The sequence below is a fragment of the Mus pahari genome, chromosome 18 (genome assembly GCF_900095145.1).
Source record: "Mus pahari chromosome 18, PAHARI_EIJ_v1.1, whole genome shotgun sequence".
Lineage (NCBI taxonomy): Eukaryota > Metazoa > Chordata > Mammalia > Rodentia > Muridae > Mus > Mus pahari.
This window is the reverse complement of record NC_034607.1, coordinates 2,737,667-2,752,188: the sequence shown is the minus strand read 5'-3', so window position 1 is coordinate 2,752,188 and position 14,522 is coordinate 2,737,667. Positions and strand designations below refer to the sequence as shown.

Sequence of the window (14,522 nt, the reverse complement as noted above, 5' to 3'; positions counted from 1 at the left end):
TTTGGTTTTTTTCGAGACAGGGTTTCTCTGTGTAGCCCTGGCTGTCCAGGAACTCACTCTGTAGACCAGGCTGGCCTCGAACTCAGAAATTCGCCTGCCTCTGCCTCCCGAGTGCTGGGATTAAAGGCGTGCGCCACCACGCCCGGCTGAGACAGGGTCTTATTATGCAGCACTAGATGACCTGGAACTCAGTCTGTAGACTAGGCTACCCTTGAACTCATAGAGACCCACCTACCTCTGCCTCCTAAGCATTGAGATTAAAGCTATGCACCATGGTGACTGTCTGGGGCATATTTAAGCCTATATCTTTTTTACGATTATTTTTAATTTGATTATTATATTTGGCCATGTGTACTGCTATATGTCTTTAATCACAGCGCTCTAGAGATAAAGGCAGACAGATCTCTGTGAGCTTAAGGCCAGCTTGGGCTACCTACTAATGTTCTATTTCCAAATTATATGTGTGTATGTGCAAGTTCATGTCAGAGGGTATTGTGTGGTTGAATTCCCTCCTCCTATCACGTGGATCTCAGGGGCTGACTCAAGCCCTGGGGCTCAGCAGCAGGCCACCTGACCCACTGAAATGTCCCACGAGCCCTAAGCCTGCTACGTCTTTTTAGAATTTCCTACCAGTAGTTTCTCCTCTTGGTTTTTGACATGTCAGCATTAGCAGCATTGTTTTAAGTCGTTTGAATTTCATGTAGTTGTGCGTCTTGCTAGGGTGTGGTGGGGTAGTTTCATAGGCGCTTACAGCGTGGAGCGACCAGGTTGTAGAATCAATATCTTTACCACCGTTTGTCATTTACCCATGTCAAGAATCGTAAACACCTCGTAGTTGTTTCTAAAATGCCTAATAAATAAATTGTAGTTAGCCAGGCATTGCGTCTCAGACCTGTGCCTCTGAGACTCAGGGGCTGAGGCAGAGAGACCCTGCTGGTTAGAGGCTGCTGTGGGAGGCAGAGGAGCCCTGTCTCCAAAAGCAAAGAGTCCAAAGGGTTGTGACGTGTCCATGCCCTCTGATCTTTCCTGGGGAGGAGTTCTTTCCTCCTGGTGGCTGTCCTGGTGGGATTAAAGATGCAGCCCAGGCTGCCTGTCTACTGAGCTTTGCTTCCTGTGAACCCTGTTATTTTTGGCCATGTGCTGGGCAGATTTGCTCAGATCAGCAAATGCCCCTCCCTGTTTCCTTTTTCCCAGTCTTTGATTGCTTTAATATATCTGTCTCTTAATTCTTGTTATCCTGAGAACTTTTCAGTGTTTGAGCAAAAAACAATTTTGTGGTTGTTGTTGTTGTTTTGAGCCAGGGCCTCCTCATTTTGTATCTCTGGCTGCCCTGGAATTTCACTCTGTAGACCAAGCTGCCCTTGAACTCAGAGATCTGCTTCCTCTGTCTGCCTCTTGAGTGCTGGGATTAAAGGTGGAAGCCAGCATGCCTGCTATTTAAACAACTAAAAACTTTTAAAAAAGACCCATTGTTTATGTGTATGGATGTTCTGCTTACATGTATGTCTGTGCACTACATGCGTGCTGTGTGCCTTTAGAGGTCAGAACAGGGCCAGATCTCCTGAAACTGGAGTTACAGACAGTTGCGAACTGTCACGTGGTTGCCAGGAATCAAACCAGCATCCTCTGGAAGAGCTGCCAGTCTCTTAACTGCTGAGTCATCTCTCCAGCCTCTTCAGACAGATATGTGTTTTAAGTGTGTGTGAGCATGTAGACATGCCACAGCGCGTGTGTGTCCCGGGGCCTGAGCTGAGGTCCTCCGGCTGGTGAGGTGTCTTTACCCACTCTGGCTTCTGTTGTGTTGCTGCCCACAGAAGTCCTGGATGGCTCATTTGTTTGGGTTTGTTGTTTTTGTTTACTTCTTGTTTGTTTGCCTGGCGTGCAGGCAGGATCTCATAGCCTAGGCTGGCCACAGACTCACAAGTTCTGCCTTCCCCTATCTAGTACCGAGTGCAGGCATGTGCCATTGTGGCCAGCTCCGTGTTTATTAAGTATTTTATCCAGAGCTTCTCACACACCTCTACCCAACATCTAGAGTGATGGATCTTTGGGGGCAGGCTCTGTCTTTATTACTATTTGTCTTGTCCTATTGAAAGAAGCTCGCGACGTGTAGCCCTGGCTGGCCAGTAGCCCAGGCCAGGCTGCTTCTGCCTCACACGTGCAGTGATGAAAGGCGCGACCTGCATCACCGTTTAACTGTACTGACTGATAAGGGTCTGATCTGAGAAAATATGTATATTGATTGATTAGCAGCTCATAAGGCTGGCATGTGGGAAGTAGGCAACTGGTTGGAAGCAGCTGCTTGATTGTCACCTGAGTGTCTCCGTGGTAAATGTCCTAATCCTCCCTCCCCGTCCCCCCTCTCCCTGCAATCAGACTCTCTTCCCCAGAGCTCAGAATCAGAACATGGCTGCTTGTCTTACCCTGTCTTTTTCTTTCCACTCTCATCTCTGTGGAGACAGAAGGAGCTTCAAGAGCTGGGAGAGATCCGAATCATCCAGCTAGGCTTTGACTTGGATGCTCATGGGATTGTCTTCACGGAAGACTACAGGACCCGGGTCTGTGAGAGAGGAGGGGGTGGGGTGGGGGTGGGGAGTATACCAGTGTGGTGGTCTCGGGAGGGAAGCTGGGCATAGAAATAACTGACATTATCTCTAGCCCACATCTCATAGAGGACACAGAGCTCTGGTAATTAGTGAGATGGGGAGGAGGGAAGGAAGTGTGGGGGAGGGAAGAAGGAAGCAGGGAAAAGAGGGAAGTGGAAGGACCCAGGATGGGGGGGTCAGAGATAGAGAGCCATGCGGGGGGTGGGCTCATGCTGGCCACTGACATCAACTCTGGTTCTAGGTCCTCAAGGCCTGCGATGGGCGACCATGTGCTGGGGCGGTGCAGAAGTTCCTGGCCTCAGTGGTCCCAGCCTGTGGGGACCTCAGTTTCCAGCAGGATCAGATGACACAGACTTACGGCTTCAGGGACCCGGAGATCACGTGAGATGTGGTGGGGTCAGTAAGTCAGGCCTCTGGCAGCGTTTTCCTTCTGAGTGAACTTAGTAAAGAGAAATGTACTCCACCCTGCAAGGGAGTCTTGGACTAGAACTCGGCAGGGCTGGAGGCTTGCCCAACATGAGGCCTTGCTGGAGCCATGCCTGACAATGCCATGAGAATAGAAAATGGCAGAGGCTGCTGGGTCCCTAAAGATCCAAGTTCACAGGGTCCCCTGTAAAGTACTAGGCAAGGTCTCAGTACAGAAGGATTTGAGGGTACCATACCTGTGTCTAGCCTCCTGCTTTCTAACTTGCTGGTATGTGAACTCACTGATCTCCCCTGGGAAGTAGCAGGGACTGAGTGCGGGGAGTTCATAGGTCATGGTGAGCACAGAGATGACGCTGCTCACTCCTCAGGCACATATCAAAGCCTTTGTTCAGGAAGGGCTTCCCAAGGACACTGTTTTATCAACAAGCAGTCTCCACCAAGAGGTCTGGGGAGCTGGCTTGCTTGGGAAAGTACATGCTGAGTGAGCATGGGGGCCTGAGTGAGCTGCAGTTCCGGCACCCCCATAAGCTGAGCACAGTGAGGTGCCTGGAACCCCAGTGCTGGAAGTCAGGACAGAGGCTAGCAAAGTGCACCCAAGCCAATGAGCTCCAGGTTCAGTGAGAGACGCTCTCACAAAAATAAGGTCCAGCTAAGTGTGATGTTGCACACCTTTAATCGCAGCACTCGGGAGGCAGAGGCAGGTGGGTCTCAGAGTTCGAGGTCAGCGTGGTCTACAGAGCAAGGTCCAGGACAGGCAGGGCTACACAGAGAAACCCTGTCTCGAAAAATAAAAGGGAAAGAAATAGCCCAATATTTAAGAGCACTGGCTGCTCTTCTCGAGGACCCAAGCTCAACCTCAGCACCCACAAAATGTCTCTCAGTAGTCTATAACTCCAGTTTCAGGGGACCCAGTACCCTCTCTGGCCACCACAGATACTGCATGCATGTGCTAAACATGTAGTCAATGCACGAATACACATAAAAAATGTTTTTGTAGAAGTCAACAGTTATTGCACATACTTAATATAAACCTATAGCCTCTACATGCTTGTGTGCCTGTCCAGACAGAATATGACACCCACACCCCCACACCCACCCACACAACCACCCATACACACACGCACGCGCGCGCGCGCACACACACACACACACACACACACACACACAGGCAGCAGTAGAGCCAGCAGGGTAAGTGGGTCCCTGCTTGGGTTGCCTGTGTTTCTGGAAGCTCAGTGTCCACACATCAGCAGTTGGGGAAGGGGGGTTTCTCAGCCCAGGCTGCATCATCACAGCTGCCTACCACCTGCAGGCACCTGGTGAATGCTGGGGTCCTCACTGTCCGTGATGCTGGAAGCTGGTGGCTGGCTGTGCCTGGAGCTGGGAGATTCATCAAGTGCTTTGTTAAAGGTAGGGTGCCTGAGGAGCAACACCCTTGGGGGGGTGTCTTTAGGTCTCCAAGTTTGACTCACTTCTTCCTTTTCCTGGACCTTCTCCAGGGCGCCAGGCTGTACTGAGCATGGTGCGGAAGGCCAAGTACCGGGAGCTTGCCCTGTCAGAGCTCCTGGGCCGCAGGGCCCCTTCAGCGGTGAGGCTAGGTCTTGCCTACCATGTGCACGACCTCATTGGAGCCCAGCTGGTGGACTGGTGAGTCTAGTCCTGAGACTTGGGAAAAGTGCAGGGACCCAGGGTTGGTGTCCCCATAAGTGTTGCTTCTGTCACCAGTGAAGCCCAGTTTCTCTCATTCCGGGACTCAAGGGAACACTGGATTAAAATCTGGGTTTGCACACTTTGGGTCTAGGCAGCTGGCTCCAGTCTTGTCTTTCTGTTACACAGTGTCCCCACCACTTCTGGAACCCTCCTTCGCCTGCCAGATACGTGAGGAGCCAATGCTTGGATTCTGCAACTCACTGAGTGAGGTTCCTGGAAGTGTCCCCCCCAGAGTGGCTGAGCAAGTCACCGCAGTGGGTGCCAGGCTCTGCTGCTGCAAGCTGGGGCTTCCACCTGAGCCGGGCTGTGGGCGCTGCAGCTCTTGCTTCTGTGGGAGTGGAGTCAGGAGCCATGCCAAGGGGATGAGAAGGTGGGATTGCTGGAGACACTGGAGCAGGGAGCAGAAAACTCTGCCCTTCACGTCAGGCTGAAATTGCCAAATAAAAGACTTGTGCCTGCACTTCTTTCCGTGTCCTTTGTTCAGTGTGGTGTATGTACCGCTGTGTGTAGAGGGTGAAGCCCAACTTAGGGCTGAGCATTTCATCATAGTTTAGAGAGAGAACAAGGCTTACTCAGGCCAGTTTCCCTGTGGGGATGAGAGTGTACCCCATCTTCTGAGCTATAGGCTGTTAGAGCTATACCAAGCAGAGGACTGCCTTGAATATGAGGTCAGGGACTGGGGACCTCATTCTAGTTTTGTTAGGAACTTTACCTCTCCTGTGTGCCATGTTGGAGCTGTGTAACTCATACATGGGCAAGCACATGTACAGGTGCGCGTGCGCGCGCACACACACACACACACACACACATGGAGTACTGGTACTGGGAATGAACAAGGAAGCACAAGATCCATATTGGGGCCAAGATTTCTTCAGAGACCCTGGTGTTTTGGTTGCCTCCCCAGCTCTGGGCCTAGAGCCAGTTCTGTTTCTTGGCCATCACGTGATTTCCCAGCTCGTGGGGCAAAGGGAGGGGCAAGGTCCAGATCTGAGCTCCAACCCTAGGTTGATCAGAAGTGAGCAGACCTCTCCTGGATCCTGCAGCCATGCGGCTCCTCTGGGGGCTGACCTGGGTGTTCAGCTTCTTTGCCTCATCCCTGCAGAAGCCCAGGTCCCGGGGAAGACTGGCTTTTGGGTGGGCCAGGGGTGAGGGAGAGCGGGGTGGTGGGGTTTGGCTGGATCTGAAGATATACTTCACTGTTCTCCTAGGTTGCTCCTGTTTTCCCCTTCTGTGGTTAATTTGGGGACCCCCCTATCGGTGGGGGTACAGCTCCTGGATGCCCCTCCAGGACAGGAGATAAAAGGATCAGTGTTCCTCAGAACCCCAACGGGTGGCTCCTGCTCCCCAAAGAAGGAATTTAAGCTGAGCTCGGGAGACGACTTTGTGCTGCTCAGCCTTGAGGTACCCAGTGCCAGCACCCCTGCTGTTTCTCGGGCCTTTCTGCTGCACCCCATTGTCTGCTTGTTTAGCTACAGACAGGAGCTTGTTATGTGACATAGGCTGGCTTTGAACTCTCAGCTGTCCTCTTGCCTCAGCCTCCGATGTGCTAAGATTTACAAGTACACCTGGTTTGCCTGTTGCCTTTTGTTTTATTTTATTGTTTAGTTTTGTTTATGAGACAGGATTTCAGGGTGTAACCAAGATTGCTTGTAATCGCTAGGCGACCCTACTGTAGGCCTCCCACGTGTTGTGATTACAGCCAGGGGCCATTGTGCCTGGCCCTTCTGTTGTGTTTTCCATCCCTGTCATCCTCAGTGACCTCCTGCCTCTCTCTCCTCCAGCACAATGGCCTTGCTGTCCCTACCTTAGGCTCTGTACTGGGTTCTTTTTGCTCTGTCTGATAGTCTCCTCCTGTCTTGATAGGTCCCACTGAAAGATGTGAGGAGCTGTGGCCTCTTTGACCTGCGCAGAGCCCCCCACATCCAGCTGGTAGCTCAGTCTCCGTGGCTAAGGAACATAGCATCCAAAGCCACAGAGACCCAGGGTGTCAACCTGCTCTTCTCTTCCCGACGAGGCCACATCTTTGTGCAGACCGATCAGCCTATCTATAACCCTGGGCAGCGGGGTAAGCCTCCAGCCCCAGGGCCTTTGCTATGTCCCCCTTTATGTAAGGCGACTCCACAGACAGGGCCACCCTGGGAGCGTGATTAGCAGTTAAGTCCCCATTGTGTCCCTGCAGCGGTTCTGGTCCCTTTGCTCAGGACTCCTACCTCTCACCCCCACCTTCCTGCATCCTTCTCTTAGTTCGTTACCGGATCTTTGCACTGGACCAAAAGATGCGCCCATCCACTGATTACCTCACCGTCACAGTGGAGGTGAGTGTCTGACCTCTGACCCTCCCGACACCGTGCACTGATGTGACCTCCCACTTGACCACATCGACTCCCCTCGCAGAACTCCCGTGGCTTCCGTGTACTCAAGAAGGAGCTATTTTCTTCCACATCCATCTTCCAAGATGACTTCATCATTCCAGACATCTCAGAGTGAGCTCCCCCAATTTAGGGTATCCCTTGATCTGTACCACCCAAAGACCTTCTTCCCTTGGCACTGTCTACCACCTCTGACAGACAGAGGCACGTTGCAGATGTTCTGACCCTGCCCCTCCCAAACCTCTGGTCATACCAGAGCTTTCTTGTGGAGGAATCAGGCCATAGCTGTCTGTGGATAGCCTGGACTCACTCAGACTAAAGTCGTCTATGGGTGGGTAGCCTGGACTCAGTCAGGCCATGGCTGTCTGTGGGTGGGTAGCCTGGACTCAGTCAGGCCATGGCTGTCTGTGGGTGGGTAGCCTGGACTCAGTCAGGTCATGGCTGTCTGTGGGTGGGTAGCCTGGACTCACTCAGGCCATGGCTGTCTGTGGGTGGATAGCCTGGACTCAGTCAGGCCATGGCTGTCTGTGGGTGGGTAGCCTGGACTCACTCAGGCCATGGCTGTGTGTGGGTGGGTAACCTGGACTCAGTCAGGCCATGGCTGTCTGTGGGTGGGTAACCTGGATTCAGTCAGGCCATGGCTATCTGTGGGTGTGTAGCTCAACTCCCTCCCTTGTCTATTTTCAGGCCTGGGACCTGGAAGATCTCAGCTAGGTTCTCAGATGGACTGGAGTCCAATAGGAGCACCCACTTTGAAGTAAAGAAATATGGTGAGTGCTGCAGTATGGGGTAGACGAGGGTGAGGTGGGCAGCCTGAGGGGAGGACCCTGCCTCTAGTACCTGGCCACCCATCTCTCCATCCTCATTCAGTCCTTCCCAACTTTGAGGTGAAGATTACTCCTTGGAAACCATATATCCTGATGGTGCCCAGCAACCATGATGAAATCCAGTTAGACATCCAGGCCAGGTACCCACCCTCCTGCCCTGCCCCACTCCTCCATCTTTGCAAAGCCCAGCTTCCTTGCACCTGTGGCTTTCTTCTTTCTTCCTCTTTTAGTCTGTCTCCCACTGTGTGCTCACCGTGTAGTCCTGTCTGTCCTTGAATTTACCAAACTCCATCTGCCTCTGCCTCTTGAGTGCTGGGATTAGAGATGTACACGTGTGTGTCTTGTGTGCAGGGGAATGTGTGTGTGTGTGTGTGTGTGTGTGTGTGTGTGTGTACATCTGTGGAGGCCAGAGGACAACCTCTGGTGGCCTCCTTGGAGACACATTCTCACTGCCGTGGAACTCACTGACTGGGCTCAGCTGGCTGGCCAGGCAGCCCTCAGAACACCCATCTCAGTGTTCCCAATGATGGGATCACACGTGGATGCTGCCATGCCTCTGGGCATTTCTACAGGGATCCTGGGGCATCGAACCCAGATGTTTGTGCTTGCTTGGCAACACTTTACCCACTGAGTTATTGCCCCAGCCCTCAGCTCTCCTCTTGGCTCCCCGTGGCAACAGGTACATCTATGGGAAGCCCGTGAAGGGTGTGGCATACACACGGTTCGCGCTCATGGATGAGCAAGGGAAGAGGACCTTCCTTCGGGGCCTAGAGACCCAGAGTAGGGTAAGGTAGCGGTCAAGGGGGTGACAAGGGGAAGTGGGAAAGTGGCACAACTCAAAACCCGTTTCTCTTCTTAGTTGGTGGAAGGCGAGACCCACATCTCCATCTCGAAGCACCAGTTGCAGGCTGCCCTGGATAAAATCCATATTGAGGTCAGAGACCTGGAGGGGCTGCGTCTCTACACTGCTACAGCCGTCATCGAGTCTCCAGGTGGGTGGCTTCCCTCTGCTGGCACCTCAAGCCTTGCCGTTGAGAACGTCCTCAGGGGCAGTTTACAAATGCACATGGCACCATCAAACAGACTCTCGTCCTCACCGTCCAGTACAGTTCCTGATGCCAACACAGAGCCAGGGCCCCCCCATCGCAGTCCTGTCCTTTCCTGTCTCCTTTCCCAATCACTCCCCTCTTGGTTCACCATCTGATAGACAGGCCATGCACGCATGTGCAGATGAAGCAGTGCACCAACCAGCTCTTGGTTCCCTTCCCTGGGTTCTGCCCTCCACCTCTCTGCCCTCTTTCTTGCAGGAGGAGAGATGGAGGAGGCTGAACTCACGTCCTGGCACTTTGTGACATCTGCCTTCTCCTTGGATCTCAGCCGCACTAAGCGGCATCTTGTGCCCGGGGCCCACTTCCTGCTGCAGGTTCCTCTTGGGAGGGCAGGGCTGGAGGGGAGAGGGTGTGGGCCACACAGTCTTGATGACACCTCTTTCTGACTGTCTCCTCCAGGCCTTGGTCCGAGAAATATCAGGCTCTGAAGCCTCCAACGTTCCTGTCAAAGTCTCTGCCACCTTGGTGTCGGGCTCTGACTCGCAAGTCCTCGACATTCAACAGAGCACCAATGGAATTGGCCAAGTCAGCGTTTCCTTCCCCATCCCGCCAACCATCACAGAACTCCGGCTCTTGGTAGAGCTTCTCTGAGGACTGGGGATGGGCATGGGCGCAGGGAAGGCGTTTAAGTTGTTTCCTGAGTGCTTCTGATGGAGTTTGGGGGAAGGGATGGCAATTTGGGTCCTTGGCATAGACCCTGCCCTTCATGCCTTCTCTCCAGGTGTCTGCGGGCTCCCTCTACCCAGCCATAGCCAGGCTCACTGTGCAAGCTCCACCTTCAAGAGGCACTGGCTTTCTGTCTATTGAGCCACTAGACCCTCGGTCCCCTCGTGTGGGGGACACCTTCATCCTAAACCTTCAAGCTGTGGGCATCCATGCACCTACCTTCTCTCATTACTACTACATGGTATGTGGGACTTGGGGTACAGGAGTGCTGGTATGTGGGACTTGGGGAACAGGAGTGCTGGTATGTGGGACTTGGGGTACAGGAGTGCTGGTANACAGGAGTGCTGGTATGTGGGACTTGGGGTACAGGAGTGCTGGTATGTGGGACTTGGGGTACAGGAGTGCTGGGTGTAGGACTGGGAGCAGGGTGTATACCAAGCAGGAAGTCACTCACTGCCTCCCCATGGCTCAGATCATCTCCAGAGGCCAGATCATGGCTATGAGTCGGGAGCCCCGGAGGACCGTGACCTCCGTCTCCGTGTTGGTGGGCCATCAGCTGGCTCCCTCGTTCTACTTTGTGGCCTACTTCTATCACCAAGGACTCCCAGTGGCCAACTCTCTGCTCATCAACATCCAGCCCGGGGACTGTGAGGGCAAGGTGACTGGGTCTGGAGAGGTGGTGCGGGCCGTGTTGTGGCTTTGTTTGTTTGTGTGTGTGCATGTGTGTGCATGCACATGCGTGTTAGCATGCATGTTCATGTGGATGTGTTTTCACACATGCATATGCATGTGTATGTACATTTGTGTGGTCGAATGCATGTGTGCTTGACTATGTCGGTGTGCATGTATGCTTGTGTGAGTGCATGTTCACGTGGGCATGAGCACCTAAGGGTTCAGAGGAGGACAGGATGACTGATTTAGCCACTGAGTGTGCATGGGGCTGGAGCTGAGAGTTCACTCTTTCTTTTTTCATCTTCATGCATGTGAAGTGGGCATGTATGTGTGCACATTTTGCAGGCTGCATGGGTGCATGTGCTAGTAGAGAGCTGGGGGTCATCTGGCTCACTCTTTGGCCTTAGTCATTGGGACAGTTCCTTTCACTCAAGCCTATAGTCTTGTCTGCTAACCACCTTGCTCTGGGGATCCCCCCACCCACCCCTTCTCTGCCTTTCCAGGCTGGAATGACAGCCATGCCCTCATGCCCACCTGGATTCTGGGGTTCAGTCCTCATGCATGCATGGCACACACTTTAATTACTGACACATGTCCCCAGCCCACTCTCCATGTGCTGATTGTCCTCCCCCGCCCCATTTCTGCCAGTTGGAATTGAAGGTGACTGGTGCCAAGGAGTATCGTAACGCAGACAGAATGACGCTCCAACTTCAAACGGACTCCAAAGCCCTGGTGGCACTGGGAGCTGTGGACACGGCTCTGTATGCTGTGGGTGGTCGATCTCACAAACCCCTTGACATGAACAAGGTTTGTCTAACCTCCGTGCATCCTTCTTCCTCCTCCTCTTCCTCCTCCTCCTCTTCCTCCTCCTCCTCTTCCTCCTCCTCCTCTTCTTCCTCCTCTTCCTCTTCCTTCTCTTCCTCCTCCTTCTCCTCCTCCTTTTCCTCCTCTTCTTTGTCTGCCTCCCCCTCTCCTCCCCCTTCCCCCCTCCTTCTCCTCCTCCTTCTTCTCCTCCTCCTCTTCTTCCTCCTCACTTAAGCTCTGGGGCTTAGTTCTCCAGTCTCAGTCTCTATAGGCTCTTCCCAGTCTTCCCCTGGGTCCTAGATGTTTTTGGTCTCCCCACTCGCTTCTCTCATCTTTGAGCCGTACCCTAATACCCTCAGCTGAGTGGCAGATCCTGCTCTTCAGCCGCTCATGTCTCCCAGCATCTCTTGCCTTTTCCTGCTAGGTCTTTGAAGTAATCAACAGCTACAACCTTGGCTGTGGTCCTGGAGGTGGGGATGATGCCCTTCAGGTGTTCCAGGATGCTGGTCTGGCCTTTTCTGATGGTGATCGACTAACTCAAACCAGAGAGGGTAAGAATGGAGTGAGTGGGAGCAGATGAAGGAGAAAGGCCATGCTCGTGCGTGCGCATGTGTGTGTGTGTGTGTGTGTGTGTGCGTGTGTGTGTGTGTGTGTGTCTGTATCTGTGTGTGAATGTGTGTATCTCTGTGTGTGTATCTGTGTGTGAGTGTGTGTGTTTGTGTTTGTCTGTGTATTTGTGTGTGTTTGTGTGTATTTGTATGTATCTGTGTGTGTATGTCTGTATGTCTGTGTCTGTCTATGTGTATCTGTGTGTGAGTGTGTGTGTTTGTGTTTATATGTGTATGTGTCTGTTGTGTATGTATGTCTCTGTGTCTGTGTATCTCTGTGTCTGTGTGTCTGTGTGCCTGTGTGTGTGTGTGTGTGTGTGGTGGGGAATTCAGGGAAAAAGGCTGGTCTGAGGGATAGGGAAGAAGTAAGGCTGAGCTCCCTTTGTCTGTTTGTGTGTGTGTGTGTGTGTGTGTGCTGGTGTGTATGTGTGTGTGCTGGTGTGTGTGTGTGTGTGTGTTTGTTTGTCTGGGTGTCTGGGTGTGTGAGATTCAGGGGTCTAAAGGCTGGGTGGGCTGAGGGATGGGGAAAGAGGAGGTGTGACTACTCTCTTGCTCCCTACCAGACCTGAGATGTCCCAAGGAGAAGAAAAGTCGGCAAAAGCGAAGTGCTAACTTCCTGAAGGCTGTCAGTGAGAAGTGTATGTTGTGGGTGTCCGGGGCCAGGGTGGGACCTGCTTCTTTGCCCTCTGCAGCCCCCTCGGCCAGTTGTGGTATGGAGGGTGAGGAGACCGAGGGCTGAGGGTGGGGGCTGGCTGGTGCAGTCCATCGGCCTGCTGACCGCTCCCCGAGCACGTGCTGGTGGTTCTAGGGATGGAGGCTGAGGCTTCGGTCCCTCCCACCCGCCCAGCCTCCCCTGGCCCGGCAGTGGGCCAGTATTCTTCTCCAGACGCCAAGCGCTGCTGCCAAGACGGGATGACGAAGCTGCCCATGGAGCGTACCTGTGATCAGCGGGCTGCCCGCGTGCCTCAGCCGGCCTGCCGCCAGCCCTTCTTGTCCTGTTGCAAGTTTGCTGAGGACCTTCGCAGGAACCAGACCAGGAGCCAGGCGGGCCTTGCCCGAGGTGAGCGGCCAGATGAAGCTGAAGGAGGGATGGGTGGTGATGCCTGAGAGGGCGACACATTCCCTCCTCACTGCTGTCCCCCCTGCACCCAGACTATCAGGACGTGATGCAGGAGGAGGATCTGATAGATGAAGATGACATTCTCGTGCGCAGCTACTTCCCAGAGAACTGGCTCTGGAGAGTGGAACAAGTGGACAGCTCCAAACTGTGAGGGCCTGGTGTGCCCACTCTTGCCTCTGGGCTGGGTCTGGGGACTGGGACAAGGTTGTGAGTGACAGGGCTTCTCTGCATTCCCCACACAGGTTGACAGTGTGGCTTCCTGACTCTATGACCACATGGGAGATTCATGGTGTGAGCCTGTCCAAAAGCAAAGGTGAGGCGGTGCTGTCTGGACCCCTTCTCATCCCCCCCATGCTCCGACCCTCCCACTGCCCTCTGCATGGATCTGGGGAAAATCTTCACTGGCTTGCCTGCAGGCAGAGAGCAGAGGGAAGTCATCCCCGAACCCTTCCTTCCGGAGGCCTGAGGTCCATCTCTGTCCCTGACCTGTCTCCCTGTCCACAGGCCTGTGCGTAGCCAAGCCAACTCGTGTTCGAGTGTTCCGAAAATTCCACCTGCACCTGCGCCTGCCTGTCTCCGTCCGCCGCTTTGAGCAGCTTGAATTACGGCCTGTTCTCTACAACTATCTGAATGATAATGTGACTGTGAGACCCTAGGGGGGACTGAGCATCGAGGCTGGGAGTAGGGAGGGGTGCAGCCAGGGACAGGTCAGGTCAGGCAGTGGTCCTGATCCGATTAGGGCTCACTGGCCATCCCTGTTTTCCTGTCCCCAGGTGAGTGTCCATGTAACCCCAGTGGAGGGGCTGTGCCTGGCTGGTGGTGGAATGCTGGCCCAGCAGGTAACAGTGCCTGCAGGTTCTGGCCGGCCTGTGGCCTTCTCTGTGGTACCCACAGCTGCTGCCAACGTGCCCCTCAAAGTGGTGGCTCGAGGGGTTTTTGACTTAGGGGATGCTGTGTCTAAGATTCTCCAAATTGAGGTGAGTGACGCCTGGAAATCTAGCCACCCCACTCCCCGGGCTCCCAGCCATTTAACATTCCACAGGTCAGGCCATGGCTCTGCACTCAAACCCAGTACATGGATAAACTTACAATCCACTATTGTGACTCAACTGTGTCCCAGAAATTGTTTACGTGTATTGAGACAGAGGTTAGCTACATAGCCCAGGCTTGCTTCAAACTCACTCTGTAGTCCAGGCTGGCCTTGAACATTCAGTAATGCCTTTGCCTTCGGAATTACTGTCACACCTGCCCGGCTGTCTCGGAAACAGTTTGTTCAGCTTTATGTTCTTTGTGTGCTCATGGGGGTTAAGTCCAGGACCTTGAAAAATGGTAGAGAAGTGAGCTGAGTCCCCGTTTCTGTCTACGAAGTTCACACGCCAAGACCCAGGGATGTCTACCCGGTAGGGGAGGCTGTAGCCCTGGTTAATCCCCCACTCTATTTTTCAATTGAGACAGAAGGAAGGGTGTGGGGAGCCGCCCTCACATTCGCCATTACAAGATAGCGCTGATTGTCCTGTGCTCTAACAAACAAACAAGGCAGCTGCGCATGTGCTGGGTAGATTTCCATTCCCTTGTGCCCTGCCTTTCCCGTGGCGTCATCTGGGGTAA

General features: G+C 53.5%; 2 protein-coding genes across 2 annotated transcripts in view; both read left to right on the top strand.

Annotated features, from left to right (window-relative positions):
* The window catches only part of Stk19 (serine/threonine kinase 19), a 7,325-nt gene extending 2,128 nt beyond the window's left edge, over window positions 1-5,197 (top strand). The window contains exons 3-7 of the mRNA XM_021218057.2: window positions 2,463-2,558; window positions 2,848-2,987; window positions 4,342-4,439; window positions 4,529-4,676; window positions 4,866-5,197. Of these exons, the coding sequence (XP_021073716.1) occupies window positions 2,463-2,558; window positions 2,848-2,987; window positions 4,342-4,439; window positions 4,529-4,676; window positions 4,866-4,911 (528 nt within the window). The 3' untranslated portion in view covers window positions 4,912-5,197. The remainder of the gene's footprint in view (window positions 1-2,462; window positions 2,559-2,847; window positions 2,988-4,341; window positions 4,440-4,528; window positions 4,677-4,865) is intronic.
* Window positions 5,198-5,754: 557 nt separating this feature from the next.
* LOC110335909 (complement C4-B) lies at window positions 5,755-14,422 on the top strand. The gene is made up of 21 exons (XM_029531318.1): window positions 5,755-5,849; window positions 5,948-6,140; window positions 6,603-6,804; window positions 6,984-7,054; window positions 7,134-7,222; window positions 7,796-7,878; window positions 7,979-8,075; window positions 8,615-8,720; window positions 8,795-8,927; window positions 9,243-9,358; window positions 9,444-9,620; window positions 9,766-9,951; window positions 10,183-10,368; window positions 11,031-11,189; window positions 11,611-11,737; window positions 12,358-12,432; window positions 12,660-12,854; window positions 12,947-13,061; window positions 13,157-13,227; window positions 13,419-13,558; window positions 13,688-14,422. The coding sequence occupies exons 1-21, from the start codon at window positions 5,785-5,787 to the stop codon at window positions 14,072-14,074; spliced, it is 2,973 nt and encodes a 990-aa protein (XP_029387178.1). The 5' UTR covers window positions 5,755-5,784; the 3' UTR covers window positions 14,075-14,422.
* Window positions 14,423-14,522: the final 100 nt, after the last annotated feature.

Bases quoted from the DNA above. Each gene is read 5' to 3' on its own strand.
- LOC110335909 (XM_029531318.1), top strand. From the start codon at position 5,785: ATGCGGCTCCTCTGGGGGCTGACCTGGGTGTTCAGCTTCTTTGCCTCA. The intron at 8,721-8,794 runs GTAAGGTAGCGG...TTCTCTTCTTAG, and splicing joins GCCTAGAGACCCAGAGTAGG to TTGGTGGAAGGCGAGACCCA. The intron at 9,952-10,182 runs GTATGTGGGACT...CCCATGGCTCAG, and splicing joins TCTCTCATTACTACTACATG to ATCATCTCCAGAGGCCAGAT.